At 45.3% G+C, this 16,850-nt stretch overlaps 2 protein-coding genes across 2 annotated transcripts; both read right to left on the bottom strand.

Annotated features, from left to right (window-relative positions):
• Positions 1-858: 858 nt before the first annotated feature.
• On the bottom strand, positions 859-1,815 carry LOC100759366 (olfactory receptor 13C7). Its single transcript, XM_027403593.1, has one exon. It carries the CDS (start codon positions 1,813-1,815, stop codon positions 859-861), a length of 957 nt encoding a protein of 318 aa, XP_027259394.1.
• Positions 1,816-15,217: 13,402 nt separating this feature from the next.
• LOC100757930 (olfactory receptor 13C7) lies at positions 15,218-16,174 on the bottom strand. Its single transcript, XM_027403612.1, has one exon. The coding sequence runs from the start codon at positions 16,172-16,174 to the stop codon at positions 15,218-15,220; it is 957 nt and encodes a 318-aa protein (XP_027259413.1).
• Between the last annotated feature and the right edge of the window lie 676 nt (positions 16,175-16,850).

The raw sequence follows: 16,850 nt of genomic DNA, 5'->3' as shown, positions 1-16,850 counted from the left end.
TCTCTCTCTCTCTCTCTCTCTCTCTCTCTCTCTCTCTCTCTCTCTTCATGTTTCTCTCCCCAGCATTCTCCTAGTCTGGTAGCCCCTCCTATATGTCCTGACTGGTTACATCCTGCCTGTCCATTGGCTGAAACAGTTTTTTCCATCAACCAATAAGAGAAACATATATTCACAGCTTACAGAAGGACCTCCCCATCACTCCCTCTCCACCCTCCAACTTCTTCTGTGCTCCCCTCTTGAACTCATGACCCCTTTTTCCTGATATATGTAACCACTAAGCAGCTAAAACATGGAAGAGGAAAGGAAAAGAACACATTATATTTGTCTGAAATTTCTAGAGAAAACAAAACTTCCTAGAAAATTTGTTGGAGGAGGCTGGAGGTGTGAGCTGACTGCAAGAAGACATGAGGGAATCTTTGGAAGTAAAGTCAATGTTTGAAACTTGGAGGGGAAATGTGTACTCCAGACCGCCTTGGGCCACGCAGCAAGACTCTGTCTAAATCACAATAAAACAAGAAGTGAGTTGTACATTAGAACAACAACACAAAATTGGCCCACACATCCCAAATAGTCTTCACTGATAAAGAGAGAAGCATATTGTTCACCAAGTTTTTATTGCTTATTTTCATTTGGCATACAAAGAATGTTTGGTTTTCACAATCTCTTTTCCTTGATTTTAGGCCATTTAGTACAACCACTGTCTTTAGTCTAAGGAGTTGATGGTCCAGGCTCAGGCACTCAAGAAGAACTCGGTCCAAACAGATCAGTAGAACCAGCAAGCAAGTCTGTGCTTAAGTGGCTATTCCCAGCAGAGCCCCAGTGTGCCCAGAACCAGGAAATAACCAGCTTCTTTCACTATCAATGAGTGAGGCATTTCTGACGCATCAGGTTCCTCACAGCAGTCTTAACATCCTTGTTTCTCAGGCTGTAGATAATGGGGTTCAGCATGGGGGTCAACACCCCATAGAAGAGGGAGATGAGCTTGTCTGCAAGGTCCTGCTTGTCTGCCCCCAGTGGGTCCTTGGACTTGGGCTTCCCATACATGAAGAGGATGGTCCCATAGAAGACGACCACCACAGTGAGGTGGGCAGAGCAGGTGGAGAAGGCCTTCCTCCTCCCCTCAGCAGAGGGGATCCTCAGGATGGTGATGAGTATGAAGATGTAGGAGACAAAGATGAACATAACTGGGACCCCCAGAAAGATCACATTGGCCACCCCCATGCTGATGACATTGATGGAGATGTCAGCACAGGCCAATTTCAGGACAGCCAGGATCTCACAGGTGAAATGATTAATGACATTGTCCCCACAGAAAGGCAACTGTACTGCTAGGGAGATCTGAACCAAGGAGTTGGCACCACCAGCCACCCAGGAACTGATGGCCATGGGCACATAGGCAGCCTTGCTCATGACCACTGGGTACCTGAGGGGGTTGCAGATGGCCACGTAACGATCGAATGCCATCATGCCCAGGAGCACACACTCTGTGGCCCCCATGGCAAAGGAGAGAAACATCTGCACAGCACAGCCTGAGAAGGAGATGGTCTTCCTGGGAGTGAGGAAACCATCCAGGACCAGAGGAATTGAGGATGTAGTGTAGCAGATGTCCAGGAAGGAGAGGTTCCCCAGGAAGAAGTACATGGGCGTGTGCAGGTGGGTGTCGAGGATGGTGACCAGGATGAGGACCCCGTTGCCCAGCAGGATCACCAGGTATGTTGAGAGGATGAGCACGAAAAAGGTTTTCTCCAGTGTTGGGTGATCTGACAGCCCCAGCAAGACAAATTCAGCTACTATGGATTGGTTGGCCACTTCCATTTCTCACACTCTCTTTCCCTCTCATGAAAACAGAAGACAACAAGCATTTACTGGGACCAATATATGGGTGTGCATCTAGAATGTGTAGTTAGATTTACCCTTTAGATGCCAGCTTGTAAAATCAGTGGTGAAGGTATAGGATTCACTATCAGGTTACTTGAGAGGTCAGAATGCATTGGTTCGAGCAGGAAAAAGCCCTGATAGAAGCTTAGCCAACCATGATGCATGGAAAATCATGGTACAGTCAGGCCCATGGAGCCAGCATGCCTGAAGGAAGAGTGTGTCTCCTTATGCGTGCAGGGCTACATGAAAACCACAAAGATGAACCTTTAGAATGCTGCATGGTTCCAGAAGAGGGGAGTGACGTGGACTCCTCTGGCTACCCCTGCTTGACCCAGAACCATTCCTCCACTCTCCTAGGCTCTTGGTAATGTTAGCTATTGGCATCACCTCTCTCCTCTCACTTAATTCTGTGTCTTTACAATAATATTATGATACTAATTTAGCTCCACATGGAGATAATATGATGAGAAGAGGCCAGGCAGATTAGGGTCTAGCCAGAATTTCTATTTGTTGGTGGTGCCTCTCTTGTCCTTTGTTTCTTATGAGCTTGATGGATGCTGCCCCTGGGTTGCTCCATCAATACAGAGTCTTTGGCTGCCAGACATGGTGGCCTTCACAGAAGCACAGTCATATTCCCTCTCCCATAGCAGACAGTTAGCCTCATCTGCTCCATACCCCAAAGGACTTGTCTCGTGCTTTCCTGTGTACCCTTTGTGACTGGACTGTGCTTCGGAGCAGTTGTATAAGTTGCAGCTCCTAACTCAAGCCCTTCTTCACCTGACTTGACCATCAAAGCCACTGCAGTGTCATCGTAACTCATTCTGCAAAGTAAGGAAGACAATTCCACTAAGGGTTACAGAGGTCTTGCTCAAGGAGGGAACCAGGTGCTGCAGGGACAGAAGAACTACAGACCTGTATGTTAGAGAGAACCTTAAGCCTTGACTTCTCAAGTTAAAGATAAGGAAACTGGGGTCAGATGGTTCGTTGGGTAAAGGCAATTGCTGCCAAGGCTGACAACCCCAGTTCAATTCTTAGGACCCAGAAGATGGAAAGAGAGAATTAACTCCTTCAATTTGTTCTCTCACTTCCACATGAGCATATGTGTGTGCATGTCACATACCAGAAAATAAAAAAATACATGTTTTAAAACAATGAGGAAACTGAAGCTCTGAGAGAACCCTAGGAGAGGGCTGGGTGGTTCTCACTCTCCTCCTAAGCTTTCTCTCATAGTACTTGCTCCTGTCTAACATTTGTGCCAGAACATGTCTACTGAGGACAGAAAGGCCAATAATGAGGCTTGGGTCACTCTCACTCTCCCTAGGACATTCACAGACAACAGACGTATCACGCCTTCCTCTAAGACAGTGGTTCTCAACCTGTGGGTCAAGATCCCTTTGGATGATCAAACAACTGTCTCACAGGGGTTCCATATCAGATATCTTGCATATCAAATATTTACATTATGGTTCATAACAGTAGCAAAATTACACATATGGAGTAGCAACAAATAATTTTATGACCACTACAACTGTATTAAAGGGTTGCAGCATCAGGAAGGCTGAGAACCACTGCTCTAAGAAATCTGCCTTGTAGCCAGGCTTGAGTGGGGTGAGTGGGGTGGGTGGGGCCCTTGCTCTGCCCACTGTATCTTTGACTGTTACCCTGTTGCTAGGGAAGATGTGTGAGAGAAACCAAACCCAAGATGAAGCCGTCATCATGCAGTTCTCAGAGAAGCTGAGCTGTAGACATTGGGAGTATTTGAATAAAAGGGGATCTAATTTTAGAGATGTTAGCACTGTGTAAAGGAGATGTAAGCTGTGACAGGGACAGCTGGATGCAAAGGAGATGTAAGCTGAGGTGGGGAGGCTGTGAAGTAACTTTCCTTCCTCAACTGTATGAGTCTTCCAGGAAAATAAAACATTTCCCAATTGTTTTGAGCACTGGCTATGTGTAGCTCACATCTCTCGTCTTTTCATCAGGCAGCCTGGACGATTAGAAAGTTGCCCTTACATTGGGCAGAAACTTTCTTCTATTGTTGCCCCTCCACATAAGCACCCTCATTATGCCCCATCCCTGCACCAGCTTCCTGGATACACTCGGTTCCCTTCCTCTATGAAGAACCTGGAAGGCAGAACCAAGGTCTAACCTTGGACTCCATCTGTCCTTCGATTCCCACCTTTGCTCCTCCTCTCACCTACCTGAAGAAGGTCTGGCCACAGAGAGAACCCTACCTGTGTCCACTGGGCAGACAAGTCCATGGTGGGGATGGGAGCTCACCCAGTGGAAGGTCTCCTGGTGAGGAGGAGGCTGGAAGCTCTCTGAGCAAGGAAAAGGATGGTCTTAACTACTCATATTGTGCTTGCCTGGCTCAGCCTTGTCTATTGGCCTGGAAAACAGAGCAATTCTGTTTAGCTGTCTCACGAGATAGCTGTCTGTAAAAGGGCACAGTAAAAGGAGGAAATAATACAGTTGGCTGCAGCTGGAGGGACCTGTGTTACTCCCTACTCCAGTTGCCCATTCCCATTACCAGTGAAAAAAATAAGATAAATGACAACTGGAGGTGGCACTTGCCAGCTGCTGCTGGGGTTGTGGCCAGCCTGTGTGTTCTGTGCTTTCTGCCCTCTGCCCTTTACTTGGCTCTCCAGAGGCTTATCAAGGATCCTGGAAAAGTTTAGAGTTCTAGTTTTTTGGGAGCCTATGTTAATCCCAGAGGCAATTTAAAGTTTGCTGAAAGGCCTCACAGGAATTCCCGCCTATGTTCCATAAATCCAATTAGACTACAGCAGACAGAATCTGAACTATCACTCTAAAGGAATGTTCCTTAGATAAGAAAGATCCTGCTCTGCGCCCTGTGCTTGCTGGACTAAAGTTACCTCAATTTAATTTATGCCATGCAAACTGGAGCTGGAGAACTGGTTTAGTCTATAATGTTCTTGCCTTGCAAGCAACAGGACTGTGTTAGATCCCCAGAAACCATATAGAAAAGCCTAGCACTGTTGCTCACATTGAAATATCAGTGCTGGGGAGGCAGAGACAGGTAGATCTATGAGGCTTGCTGCCCAACCAACCTATCCTACTTGGCATATGTGAATGAGACAGACTGTCTCAAACCAAGCCGGACAGTGTTCCTCAGGAGTGACATCAGAGGCTGTCCTCCAGCCTCCACGTGTACCCACACACACTCATGTACCCCCTTGACACAAGTATGCATGCATACACATACATACATACAAATTTTTAATTAAATAAATAAATTACTCAGCCTGAGCTTAAAAGAGGGTAGATCGGGTTAGTTTCATAAAAAAAAAGTTGAGTGGTTTGAATGGATCCATTAAAGGCAAATTATTGAAATGAATTACTGTCATCAAATGTTAGGAAGATATACCAGATGCCTGTCTAAAGTTAGATGAGGTCTTCACTCTGATCCTTTTTCAAAAGTCTTTGCATTCTTGCTTTAAAAAAATAAGGGGCTGGAGAGGTGGCGAGGTGGTTAGGAGCACTTGCTGCTCTTGTAGATCTTGGTACAGTTCCCTGGACCTACATAGCAGCTTACAGTGGGCTATCGCTACAGTTCTAATATGCATCAGATGCTATCCTCTGCCTCTGTGGGGGCCGGGCACCACATGATGCACAGACACACTCAGGCAAAACACCTGTACACATACAAAAAAAAAAAAAAAAAAAAAAAAAAAGCATTTAAAAGAAAACCAACCCTAGTTCCTCTTTTGGCCTTTGAGGAAACCTAGATGTCCTGGTGCTCATCCATACACATAAATAAAAAGGAATTTTGAAAATTTTAAAGTAAAATTTGAAACTGTAGATAGTGTGCCATAGGAATGGATTATTTAAGAGCCCAACTGTGACTGTGCGCATTAGCAAGGAAAAGCTCTTTATATACAAATGCCAGCAATTAAGTCTAGTCACAGGGCTCTTATTTGTTTGCTTATCTGCTTGCCTTTTGAGACTTAGGTTTTTGTAGCCCAGGCTGGCTCCAAACTTGATATGTAGCCAAGGATGACCCTGAAGTCCCAATCCCCCTGTACTGACTTTCCAAACACTGGGATCACAGGTGTCTGCCACACCTAATACAGGCATCTGTCTCAGTTCAATGCCCATCAGAGGCTGCCATGCAGGCTTCTGTCTCAGTTCAACACACATCAGAGGCTGACATTCTCTAATCTTTATCTTCAGAGCCCTTCATGTTCTCCCAAGATTCTTTCTTTCCTTCCTTTTCTTTTGCTACTGATATTCTTTCCTCTCCTCAGCTGCATCCAAGTTGCTCCTGAGATCATCAGGCACTTCATTTCTGACACAGTGTTTGAAGCCCAGCACTTTCTTCTGAGTCTTTAGAATGTCCACCTCTCTGTTTAGATTACCCATCTGTCTTTGTTTCTTTCCAACATTGTCCACTAAGTTCCTTGGCATACCTCCATTTTTAAATTCCAGACTTAATAGTCCCAACAAGCCTGTCTATCTTGAGTCCTGCAGAATATCTGGCAGACTTTTCTATTAACAGGAATTTGAAGGACTGTCCTACCTTATCTTGGCAAAGTTTTCCCTTTGTGTCCTTCTTGTCCTGGTAACACAGCATACTGTCAGAAGTCAAGGCAGGGAAAATTTCTTGCCCAAATGGCTAGCTTTGACACAATGAAAGCAAATTCCTTGTGGAGTTTCTTTAGTGCCCCATCATCTTTTCTGAAGTAAATTGGTGCTTCCAGGAACCATGAAAAGTCTTAGGTTATTAAACATTTTAATGCCGTGTTTTGTAGGTCTTTGAAGTGTTTGAAGACTATCTATCGAAATATATCTGTTTAATTTTGAAAAAAATACCTAATGTGACTACAAGTTTGATTATTATAGATGACTACCAACCTGCATTTCTTAATTATACATTACATTTTAAATGAGATGCATAAGCACAATACCCTAACCAAGAGTAGAAACATATATTCAGCATAACAAAATAACTTTAAATTTGTATTAATATACCAAAATCCATACTAATGGATTTTGAGGTTAATAGTTGTCTTTTGTACTGTATACCTATATTCTACCCCTGAATAAAGACAAACATCCATAACACACCAAATGACTAAAAACCACCCATCCTACCTCTTGGGAAAGTGGGTGTTTTGTTGTCTAGACTGCTTCCTGTTGTCTAAGGGTAACAGCATCTTTTGGGAACCTGATAAGACTGAGATAATGGTAAAGTCCCGGGAAAACTAGCCATAACATTTGTTGTTCGGTCTGTGCAACGGGAAAGTTCAAGGCTTATCTGAAGCTTTAGCTAGAGTAATCTGTGAGGCTGGAACGTCTCAGCCAGCAGCCTTGAAGCTGTTCTGGATGCAAAACTCTGAGGAAACTGCAACAGAAGCACTCTGAGAGGCTGGATCGCCTGGGTCACCCCTTGTTCTGAAGACATACAAAATTTCAAAGGTAAAATACATATTTACATTAATGCAAATATAGACTGTGTTGTACACAAGCCAACAAAAGATGGTTTTTGTTTTATGTTTGAGAAGGTAAAGGTGTGTCACTTATAGTTTTTTCTTAATTTATTTCTTTATAGATATAGATATAGCCAGGATTTTCAGGGGGTCTCCCCCAGTCAAGCCTGATCCAAACCAACCTTGAATGAATGCACAACCTTTTCCCAAGGCAATACATTTTAAAGTTAAGGCATTCTTAAAGTATCCAAGCTGATTTTAATTCAGCAGTCCTTTTACAATCCCATGTTTCTCAGCAGCTGTCATTCATTCATCGCCATTCAAAAAATTCAAAGTCAATGAAAAAACATACAGGACCCAGACTCCCTGTGTATTTCCCATCTCTACATAGTCATTTTTTTATTATTTATAAGCTGTTTACCTTTTTAGGACTGTCTATATCCATTTTCTTTTCTTTCTTAAGCACAATTTTAAACACATTGCAACCTGTTTAGGGTTTTTACCTATCTGGATGTGTCTTTACTGCATATCTCTAGCTTTTTCTTTCTGCATGAGCAAAACCTTAAACTGCTAAATTACTTCTGGGTTCTCCTCTGTGGCTTTGATGTCTGTCTCCACCCTCTCCTCAGGACTGTGAGAGCCAAGCCCTCAGTTTGTGGGCCAGTCCAGCCTGCGTTGGGGCAGACCTTTTTACTTAGCTTCCTGTTTCTACTTAGTGTAAAAAAAGGCTGTTCAAGTGCTCTGCTGTATGACAGAGCCTCTCAAAGGAGACACGTCAGGTTTTTTCATTTGTTTGCTTTGTTTCTCAGGTTTCTCAGGCCCTGTGTGCAAATACTGGCCCTACATTGGAACACCAAATGTACCGGGATTTTTCTTTTAGGGTCACCAACCGGCTCAAAATCTTGATTATGAATGACTTAGCTTATGCTCATTTCTGGCTATCTCTTATAACTTAACCTGTTTCTCTTTATGTTTTAACTTGGGTTTTTTTGCCTTTCTTTCTATGTGTCCTACTCTATATCTGCTGACTGGTGACTGCCTGGCTGGTCCCAGTCATGTCCCTCATTCTTTCCTTTCTTCTTCTTCTTCTTCTTCTTCTTCTTCTTCTTCTTCTTCTTCTTCTTCTTCTTCTTCTTCTTCTTCTTCTTCTCTTCCTCCTCCTCCTCCTTCTCTCTCAAGCCTAGATCCTCCTCCTACTTGTTCTCTCTGTCTGCCAGCCCCACCTATCCCTCTCCTGCCTAGCTGTTGGCCATTCAGCTTTTTGTTAGACCAATTAGGTGCTTTAGGCAGGCAAGGTGAAACAAATGCAACACATCTTTACACAATTAAACAAGCATAGCACAAACAAATGCAACACACTTTTACACAGTTAAAATAATGTTCTACAACATCTTCCTTGTTGAAGACAGTATAAAAACCTGCCTAAAAAGACTGCTAGTGGCTTGGTGGGTGACGGTGCTTGTTCTGTAAGGATGAGACCCTGAGTTTGAATCCCCAGCACCCACATGAAGAGCCTGGTGTGGTTCTCTGGCCATAGATAGCTCCAGCAATGGGTGGTGGAGACTGGTGGATCCCAACCTGTCTCTGGTTGGTCAGCCTAGCAAAAGCAGAGAGCTTCTGGTTCAAGGAAATCCTATCTTAATAGCCTAACCCAAAATTCAACAGAGAAAGACACCCAGTGTCTTCCTTTGGCCTCTGGATTGTACATACATGGATATGTACCCACACTCTTATGTGCTTGTGATACACACACACACACACACACACACACACACACACACACACACACACATTTGAAATCACTGATCACATGATTAACTCAATGTTTAGGTTTTTTTTAAGGAATGCCAAGCTATTTTCCAGGTGACTATATCATTTTTCATCCCCACCAAACGGTTAGAAGGATTCCAGTCTCTTCACATTTTGTCACTGCTTGTCACTGGCATCCTGGTCCTAGTGTGAAGCCACCAGGTCAGGGTGCAGTGAGTTTCATGATGTGTTGGGTTTACATCCTCCTGATGAAGGATGATGTTGAGCTACTTTTCCTGTGCTTATTAGTCAGCTGGTTTTGAGTTTTGCTTGTTTGTGTTGAGACAGAGTCTCAATCATGCCCCTGCCTCCTCAGTGCTGCCTCATAGGAGTGCACCGCCACACCCCTGCCTCCTCAGTGCTGGCCTTACAGGTGTGCACTGCCACACCCCTGCCTCCTCAGTGCTGGCCTTACAGGTGTTCATCACCCTGTGAGGTTACTGGTACACTTTTTTTTGGATAAATATTCAATCAAATCATTTGTCCATTTTTAATGGGACCTCAGAGACCCTAGGGCTGAATTTCCTTTTTATGTTTAAATTTTTATTTATTTATAATTTTATACAAGAACACAATGTATAAAAATGATATCTAAGCCTTCCCAGATCAGTCCCTCCCAGATTCCCTGTACCACACACTTCCTTCCAATTTAACCTCTTCTTCCTCCTTTTCCTTCTAATTCTTCTATAACTGCCTGAATCTAACTGGTGCTATGGATAAGCCGATTCTCACTTCAGTGGTCGCTGACTGCCAATAGGTCCTCATGCTGGAATACGGACTGATTTGATTTTGGTGCTGTGGAGTCCGTGAGCTCAACAGCTCTGTCATGTCCGGAATACATTATTTTGCATCAATCTTTCCAGACCTCTGGCTCTTACAACCTTTTCATTCCCTCTTCCCTGGTGTTCTCTGAGCCTTGATGGTGTGGGAGGTGGGGGTTGTTGTGGTGACACAGATGGCTCACGCTTGAGGTCTCTATAGTGCTTCACTCAGCACTGTGACCAGTTGTTAAGTCCTGCATAAATCATCATCTGCTCCATAAAAAATTGAGTTAGTTTTTATTTAAATATTTCTACTGAAGTTTTATTTGAATTACATAAAACTGTGTAAAAGTGGACAGTTTGAGGACATATAGCACATTCACCATGTGGTGCAACTCCCACCTGTATCCAGCTCTGAGACATTTTCATCTGCTCCAAACAAACGTCACATCCCCAAGCAGTTCCCCTTCCTCCTCATCCCTAGTCCCCGAGAATTCATCACTTATTTGTGTTCTGATTTTGTCACATTCACAGAGATCCCACTCGACTGAACCAAGTCTCTCAGCTGAGTCAGTGTCAAATGTGATGGCCATGCAGAGTTACACAATAGAACTGTTTCCAGAGGGAAGATCTGAGCCATTGCTACAAGTGACCACACACACACGTGTAGAATAAAGGCATGCTGTCTCTCAAGGCATGTGAGCATTTTGAAACAAGTCCTGCTTTTAACAAAGGCTACTTCCCTTTAAACTATGTGCTACAAAGGGGCAGAAACTTCCTGAACAGGTACCACTGCTTGAAAGTCCCCTTCTGGGCTTCAAGTTGCTATGATTGGGAAACCATCCTGGCTGGGGAGAGAGGATCATACACCTCCTCTGGGGTTTGCTAATTTGGAGCCCTCTGTATCCATAAGTTGTAACTATAAATTAGGCTAAACTAATATTCAGTTGCTTTTGCCAGCCTCATAGAAGATGGCTATTTGAAATAATGAATAGGGATGGAAGGACTAAAGTGAAGTATTAATTTGCAGCAAGGACGAACTTGGAGACCATGAAGTAAGATAACGAGGTACAGAAAGGCAAATACTGCACGGCATGACCATTCTTCCATGTGGTATCTACAGACATCAAGTCCATGGGAACAGCACGTTCCTTCCTTCTCGTGGCTGTTGTAAATACTTGACAGAAGCATCCCAAGCGAGGAGAAACGTGCTTTGGCTCACAGTTCACTGTCCATCCCAGCAGGAGAGGCATGCATCTGGAGCAGCTGAGTCCGTGGCAGCAGGAGCATGTGGCAGTTCTCACATCTTAGCAGATCAGAAAGTCGAGTTTGGACCGGAACCAGAAGCAACAATCACCTCAAGTCCCATTCCCAGGACCCACTCTTGATAGCTAGACGACAGTCCCAATGGTTCCACAACCTCCCAGGACAGTGCCACCAGCTGGGGGGCCAACTGTTCCAACACATGAGCCTGTGGGAGACATACATTCACAACACAACAGATTGGTGTAGCCGCTGGAGGTGCTGTCTGAGGAAGGAGAAAGTGCTGATCTGTTGGGAGCCATACAGCTTGGCATGAGCCTTTAGGCCAAACTTGGCCAGCCACATGGTTATAGAACTGTCTTTTGATTATAAATGTCTTCTAGAAGCATGAGCACCCAGAAGGAACAACATGACCCAGATGTTAATCCTTTGTTCCAAGGATTAACTTGGAACACTTACAGGGTCACTTACCTAGGCAACCCTCCCTCTCCCCACCACCCATGAACTTTCTACCCTGTCAACATCCTCCTCCTATAGTTTTCTGACATCCTGCTTAAACTAACACCTGGATCTTGGCCTCTTCTCCCCCTCCCCTTTTCCCCACTCTACTGACTATATAAGCTAGCCCGGGAAAAATAAAATTTGCCACTTGTTCAGAATCTTATCTTGTGGTCATTCTCTCTGCGTCTCTTGTCCCCAATCCCCTCCCTGGATATCTTGCCCTAGGTTGCCGTCCCTCGGGTCAGGACAACAACATTGATCAAAACAAAAATTAGATGAGACAAATGGGTTTATGTTCTCTACAGCACATTAGGGTGACCATAGTTAATGACAATATATCATATTCCTGAAAGTTGCTCAAATAGCTCAATGTAGACATTCTACAGTGCAGAGAGATATCATGTTGAGCAACATGAGTATACAATAAGAACTTGTCAATTAAACTTTAAATAGGATTACTTATTCCTACCCCCCCTCTTTGGTTTTTCAAGACACGGTTTCTCTGTGTAGCTTTGGAGCTTATCCTGGCACTCACTCTGGAGACAAGGCTGGCCTCGAACTCACAGAGATCCGCCTGCCTCTGCCTCTCGAGTGCTGGGATTAAAGGCGTGCGCCACCAATGCCCGGCTTCATTGTTATATCTCTTATAGAAAATTTAGATAAATTATTTCTCCCAGAAGGAGGAGGGGCAGAGAATTCCTGTACAACATTCATTTTATGCCTCTGCCTATCAAAGGCCAGCATCTCTTACCTCCCACTGTTTGGTCACATAAATTAATAAGATTACAATTATAGTTGGGCATCATGGTGCTTGCCTATTAGCCAAGCATTCAAGATGTGGAGGCAGGAAGATACAGAGTTCAGGACAGCCTGGGCTACATGACAAGACTCTGTCTCTAATAAAATAAAATAATGAATAGGGTCTGGCATGACGGATCAGTGAGTAAAGTTAAGCCTGACAGTCTGTGTCCAATCCCAGGGAAACCATGGATCCCTGACCTCCACATATGTACCCATGGCACCTATGATACACACACACACACACACACACACACACACACACACACACACACTCCCATGCACATACATGCACTCACACACATGCACATGCACGTACACAATGGATATATAAAATATAAATAATGAATAAATAAATACAGTCCTTTGTCTACACTGGCTCAACTTTTGGTTCCTGCTATTTATAACTAAACATTATTAACTAATTCAGTTGGTCCAACAGGAGCAGGCTCAGAGCCATGATGGTCTGAAAGGACACTGTAGGTACCCATCCTTTCAGTCCATGGGGAGTCTGTCTGTAGCTTGGATCCCAGTAAGGAAGGGACTCTTTCCACCATGGGTGTGGGCTGCACCCTCGCTGCTGCTACAGTGTAGCGTAGAATAAAGGTTTTACATCCAAGGAGAGAACATGCGGGCAGAAGAAAACAGTGGGGCTGGAGAGGGAGACATAACATCTATCTCAGACGGAAGCAGCTCTGACATCAGAAGTCCAGAAGGGTAACTAGAATTTTGCTAGGACCTGCTTAGTCAAAGCCTTTCATTCCTCACCTTTCATGGGCTAGAGAGCTGAGCACCAGCTGATATGGAATACGCACGTGCCTCTTTACACGGGGGGCCAAGGATGGGAAGTTTTTCTCAGAGTGAATGAGAAGGGAGGCAGGGGGGCAGAAAGAGAGACAGGGAGGGAGGTGGAATAATGAGCTCTGAACTGGAGCTTTGTCTCTGTCAAAACAACCAACAAACACTGGTCTTAAAGGAAAATAGGGTGCTTTGCTAATACAAATAGACTGTGGCTCTCCAAAATCCCAGCATTTGAGTGACAGAGGTAGAATGAGGTACATGGGGAGTTTGAGGCCAGCCTGGGTTACATGAAACTTCCCTCACCCTTTTAAAAATTAAAACAATAAAATTAGAGATAGCTCAGTGGTTAAGAGCAAGTCCTGAGTATCCTCACACCTCAGGTGACTCACAACCTCACAGCCTGTAACTCCAGCTTCGGGGCATCAGCTGCTCTCTTCTGGCCTCTTCTGGTTTCCCTGGGCACCTACACACACACACACACACACACACACACACACACACACACACACACACACAACACACACACACACGCACAGAGAGAGAGAGAGAGAGAGAGAGAGAGAGAGAGAGAGAGAGAGAGAGAGAGAGAGAGACATACTCACACGTGTGCACACACACATGAGTACACACCCTGGTACTAAAATCTCTTGATGAGGAGGACATTGGCATCAGAGGTCCTCAAGCATCTTTGCCACCTTAAGAACATAAAGCAGCATTGCCTGTGATGCCACAGGACAGACCGATGCACAGAACTCTCATAACAGTGTGTGGATTCAGCTTGACCAGGGCTTTGCCATTTCTCTAAAGCCTGAGGAAATGAAGCCCTGAAGCCCTCTGTCTGGGACCCTCAGCTCACAGACCACTCAGGCCTCAAGCCAGAGACCGTGTTCACTTTCTTGCAGGCAAATGTTTCACCATCTGAGCCCTCACCTAAGCCCAACCTAAGAAGGACATTCACCACACGCAACATGCGTCTTCCAGCAAGCAGAAAGGAAGGAAGTTAAAAGGCAGTGTTGGGCAAAGCCACCTGGGTGTCTTAAGAGTCCCTGCATGTGTACACTTTTAAGCTCAACATTGAGGGCACAGAGGCAAGTTCTGTATATGACCAGCCAGACAGGGCTGTATCATAAGACTTGTGTTTTAAAAAATTAAAAGGGTTTAATTCAGCAAATACTTTTTAGGAAGTAAATTTTTTCTCTTTAAGCAAAAGGAAGTCATGCGTTTTTCTCTCTGGGAGCCAACACCGGCAATGGCTGCAAAGGGCACACACAGGTGGCACTCACACCATTCACACACCTGTGCTGACTTGGTTGCTTTGTGTCAAAGCCTGGCTTTCCCTGAGGCTGACTCTGATGGAGAGATTTTCATGCAGGATGTGTTCTGTGGGAGCTGTTGAAGAAAGCTGAGGACGTGACAGAGGGAGAACAGGAACTGCCCCAGAGAATTGTGCCCCAGAGCTGATTGTGGCACAGCTTTTAGAGATAACCAGGAGGACTAAGCCTTCGTATTACCGCTGATGAGTTATGGGGTGTGGGCTGACCTGAGAAGAGACTGTGACATTGAGTGTGGTAGCTCTCCTTAGTTAGGGGCAGTGTTTCTGAGAAATGCACCGAATGTTGTCAACCACTGACGGGCTCGGTGGCTGAGGCCATGAGCACTTCATCTCTGGGCACCCAGACAGCATACAGCATCATCCATTCCACACTCCTAACCAATGCGTATCTAGGTTTAGCATGCATATAAATCCTCAGGAGAATCATGTTAAAATACAGATTCCCAGTCAGCGGATCTGCTGTGGGGCCGGGAAATCTGTATGCCAATAAGCTCTCAGGTGGTGTCAGTCTGTGGACCACCCTCTGATTGGTTTTAGGCAACTTGTCCCTGACCTGGTGTTGCTTTGCATTAAGATTCTCAAGTGGGAGCCATCAGGACATGTGGGTCATAGGCTATGTCCCTCCCTCACTGGGTGAGGCATCTGTGACTTGCCAAGTTCCTTACAGCAGTCTTAACATCCTTGTTTCTCAGGCTGTAGATAATGGGGTTCAGCATGGGGGTTAGAAGTCCATAGAAGAGGGAGATGAGCTTGTCTGCAAGGTCCTGCTTGTCTGCTCCCAGTGGGTCCTTGGACTTGGGCTTCCCATACATGAAGAGGATGGTCCCATAGAAAATGATCACCACAGTGAGATGGGCAGAGCAGGTGGAGAAGGCCTTCTTCCTCCCCTCAGCAGAGGGGATCCTCAGGATGGTGATGAGTATGAAGATGTAGGAGACAAAGATGAACATAACTGGGACCCCCAGAAAGATCACATTGGCCACCCCCATGCTGATGACATTGATGGAGATGTCAGCACAGGCCAGTTTCAGGACAGCCAGGATCTCACAGATGAAATGATTAATGACATTGTCCCCACAGAAAGGCAACTGTACTGCTAGGGAGATCTGAACCAAGGAGTTGGCACCACCAGCCACCCAGGAACTGACGGCCATGGGCACATAGGCAGCCTTGCTCATGACCACTGGGTACCTGAGGGGGTTGCAGATGGCCACGTAACGATCGAATGCCATCATGCCCAGGAGCACACACTCTGTGGCCCCCATGGCAAAGGAGAGAGACATCTGCACAGCACAGCCTGAGAAGGAGATGGTCTTCCTGGGGGTCAGGAAACCATCCAGAACGAGGGGGACCGAGGATGTGGTGTAGCAGATGTCCAGGAAGGCGAGGTTCCCCAGGAAGAAGTACATGGGCGTGTGCAGGTGGGTGTCGAGGATGGTGACCAGGATGAGGACCCCGTTGCCCAGCAGGATCACCAGGTACATTGACAGGATGAGCACGAAGAAGGTTTTCTCCAGATTGGGGTGGGCAGAGAGGCCCAGCAAGACAAATTCTGTCACAGTGGTCTGGTTGGCCACTTCCATTTCAAACTCTGTCTTTCAACCTGAGGAATACTAAAGGGAGAAAATGCACGGTCATTATTGGACTTGCTGTAGTCAACATACAATGCCTTTAATAGCATCCAGAAACTAGCCTGTGAAGCAGGTATGGTGGTGTAGATCTTTAATCTCAGCACTCAGAAGGCTGGGTAGGACTGCAAGTTTGAAGCCAGCTGTTAATCCCACTGATTGAGAATAAGACCACTACCACAGTTTAAAGACAAATTTGAAGCAAGCTTTAATTAAATACTAGCCAGGAGGATGGGCTCTGGCAGGTCCATATCCAGGTTCCTGGGAAATGGCCCAGAATCAAGTATGGCAAAGACTTAAGAAGGAAAACCCATAATGCATTGCATTTCCCATCAGGTCCAATCAGGGACAAGCATACACCCTGACGCACCTCTAGCCTGTGAACCTCCACCACCCACATGTGATCATAAAGTTTCCTATCTTTTTAATGGTTTCTCTCTCTCTCTCTCTCTCTGTGTGTGTGTGTGTGTGTGTGTGTGTGTGTGTGTGTGTGTGTGTGTGTGTGTGTAGGGTGCCTGTGTATGAATACCGTGTACCACAGAGGCCAGAAGAGAGCATTGGCTCCATTGGAACTGGAATTACAGGCAGTTGTGAGCTGCCTGATGTGGGTGCAGGGATCCAAACGCAAGTC

Source organism: Cricetulus griseus, chromosome 2 (genome assembly GCF_003668045.3).
Source record: "Cricetulus griseus strain 17A/GY chromosome 2, alternate assembly CriGri-PICRH-1.0, whole genome shotgun sequence".
Taxonomy (NCBI): Eukaryota; Metazoa; Chordata; class Mammalia; order Rodentia; family Cricetidae; genus Cricetulus; species Cricetulus griseus.
Note: the sequence above shows the minus strand (reverse complement) of the source record. Positions and strands in the feature narration are given on the sequence as shown.

Coding starts and splice junctions, on each gene's coding strand:
- LOC100759366 (XM_027403593.1), bottom strand. CDS start 1,815: ATGGAAGTGGCCAACCAATCCATAGTAGCTGAATTTGTCTTGCTGGGG.
- LOC100757930 (XM_027403612.1), bottom strand. CDS start 16,174: ATGGAAGTGGCCAACCAGACCACTGTGACAGAATTTGTCTTGCTGGGC.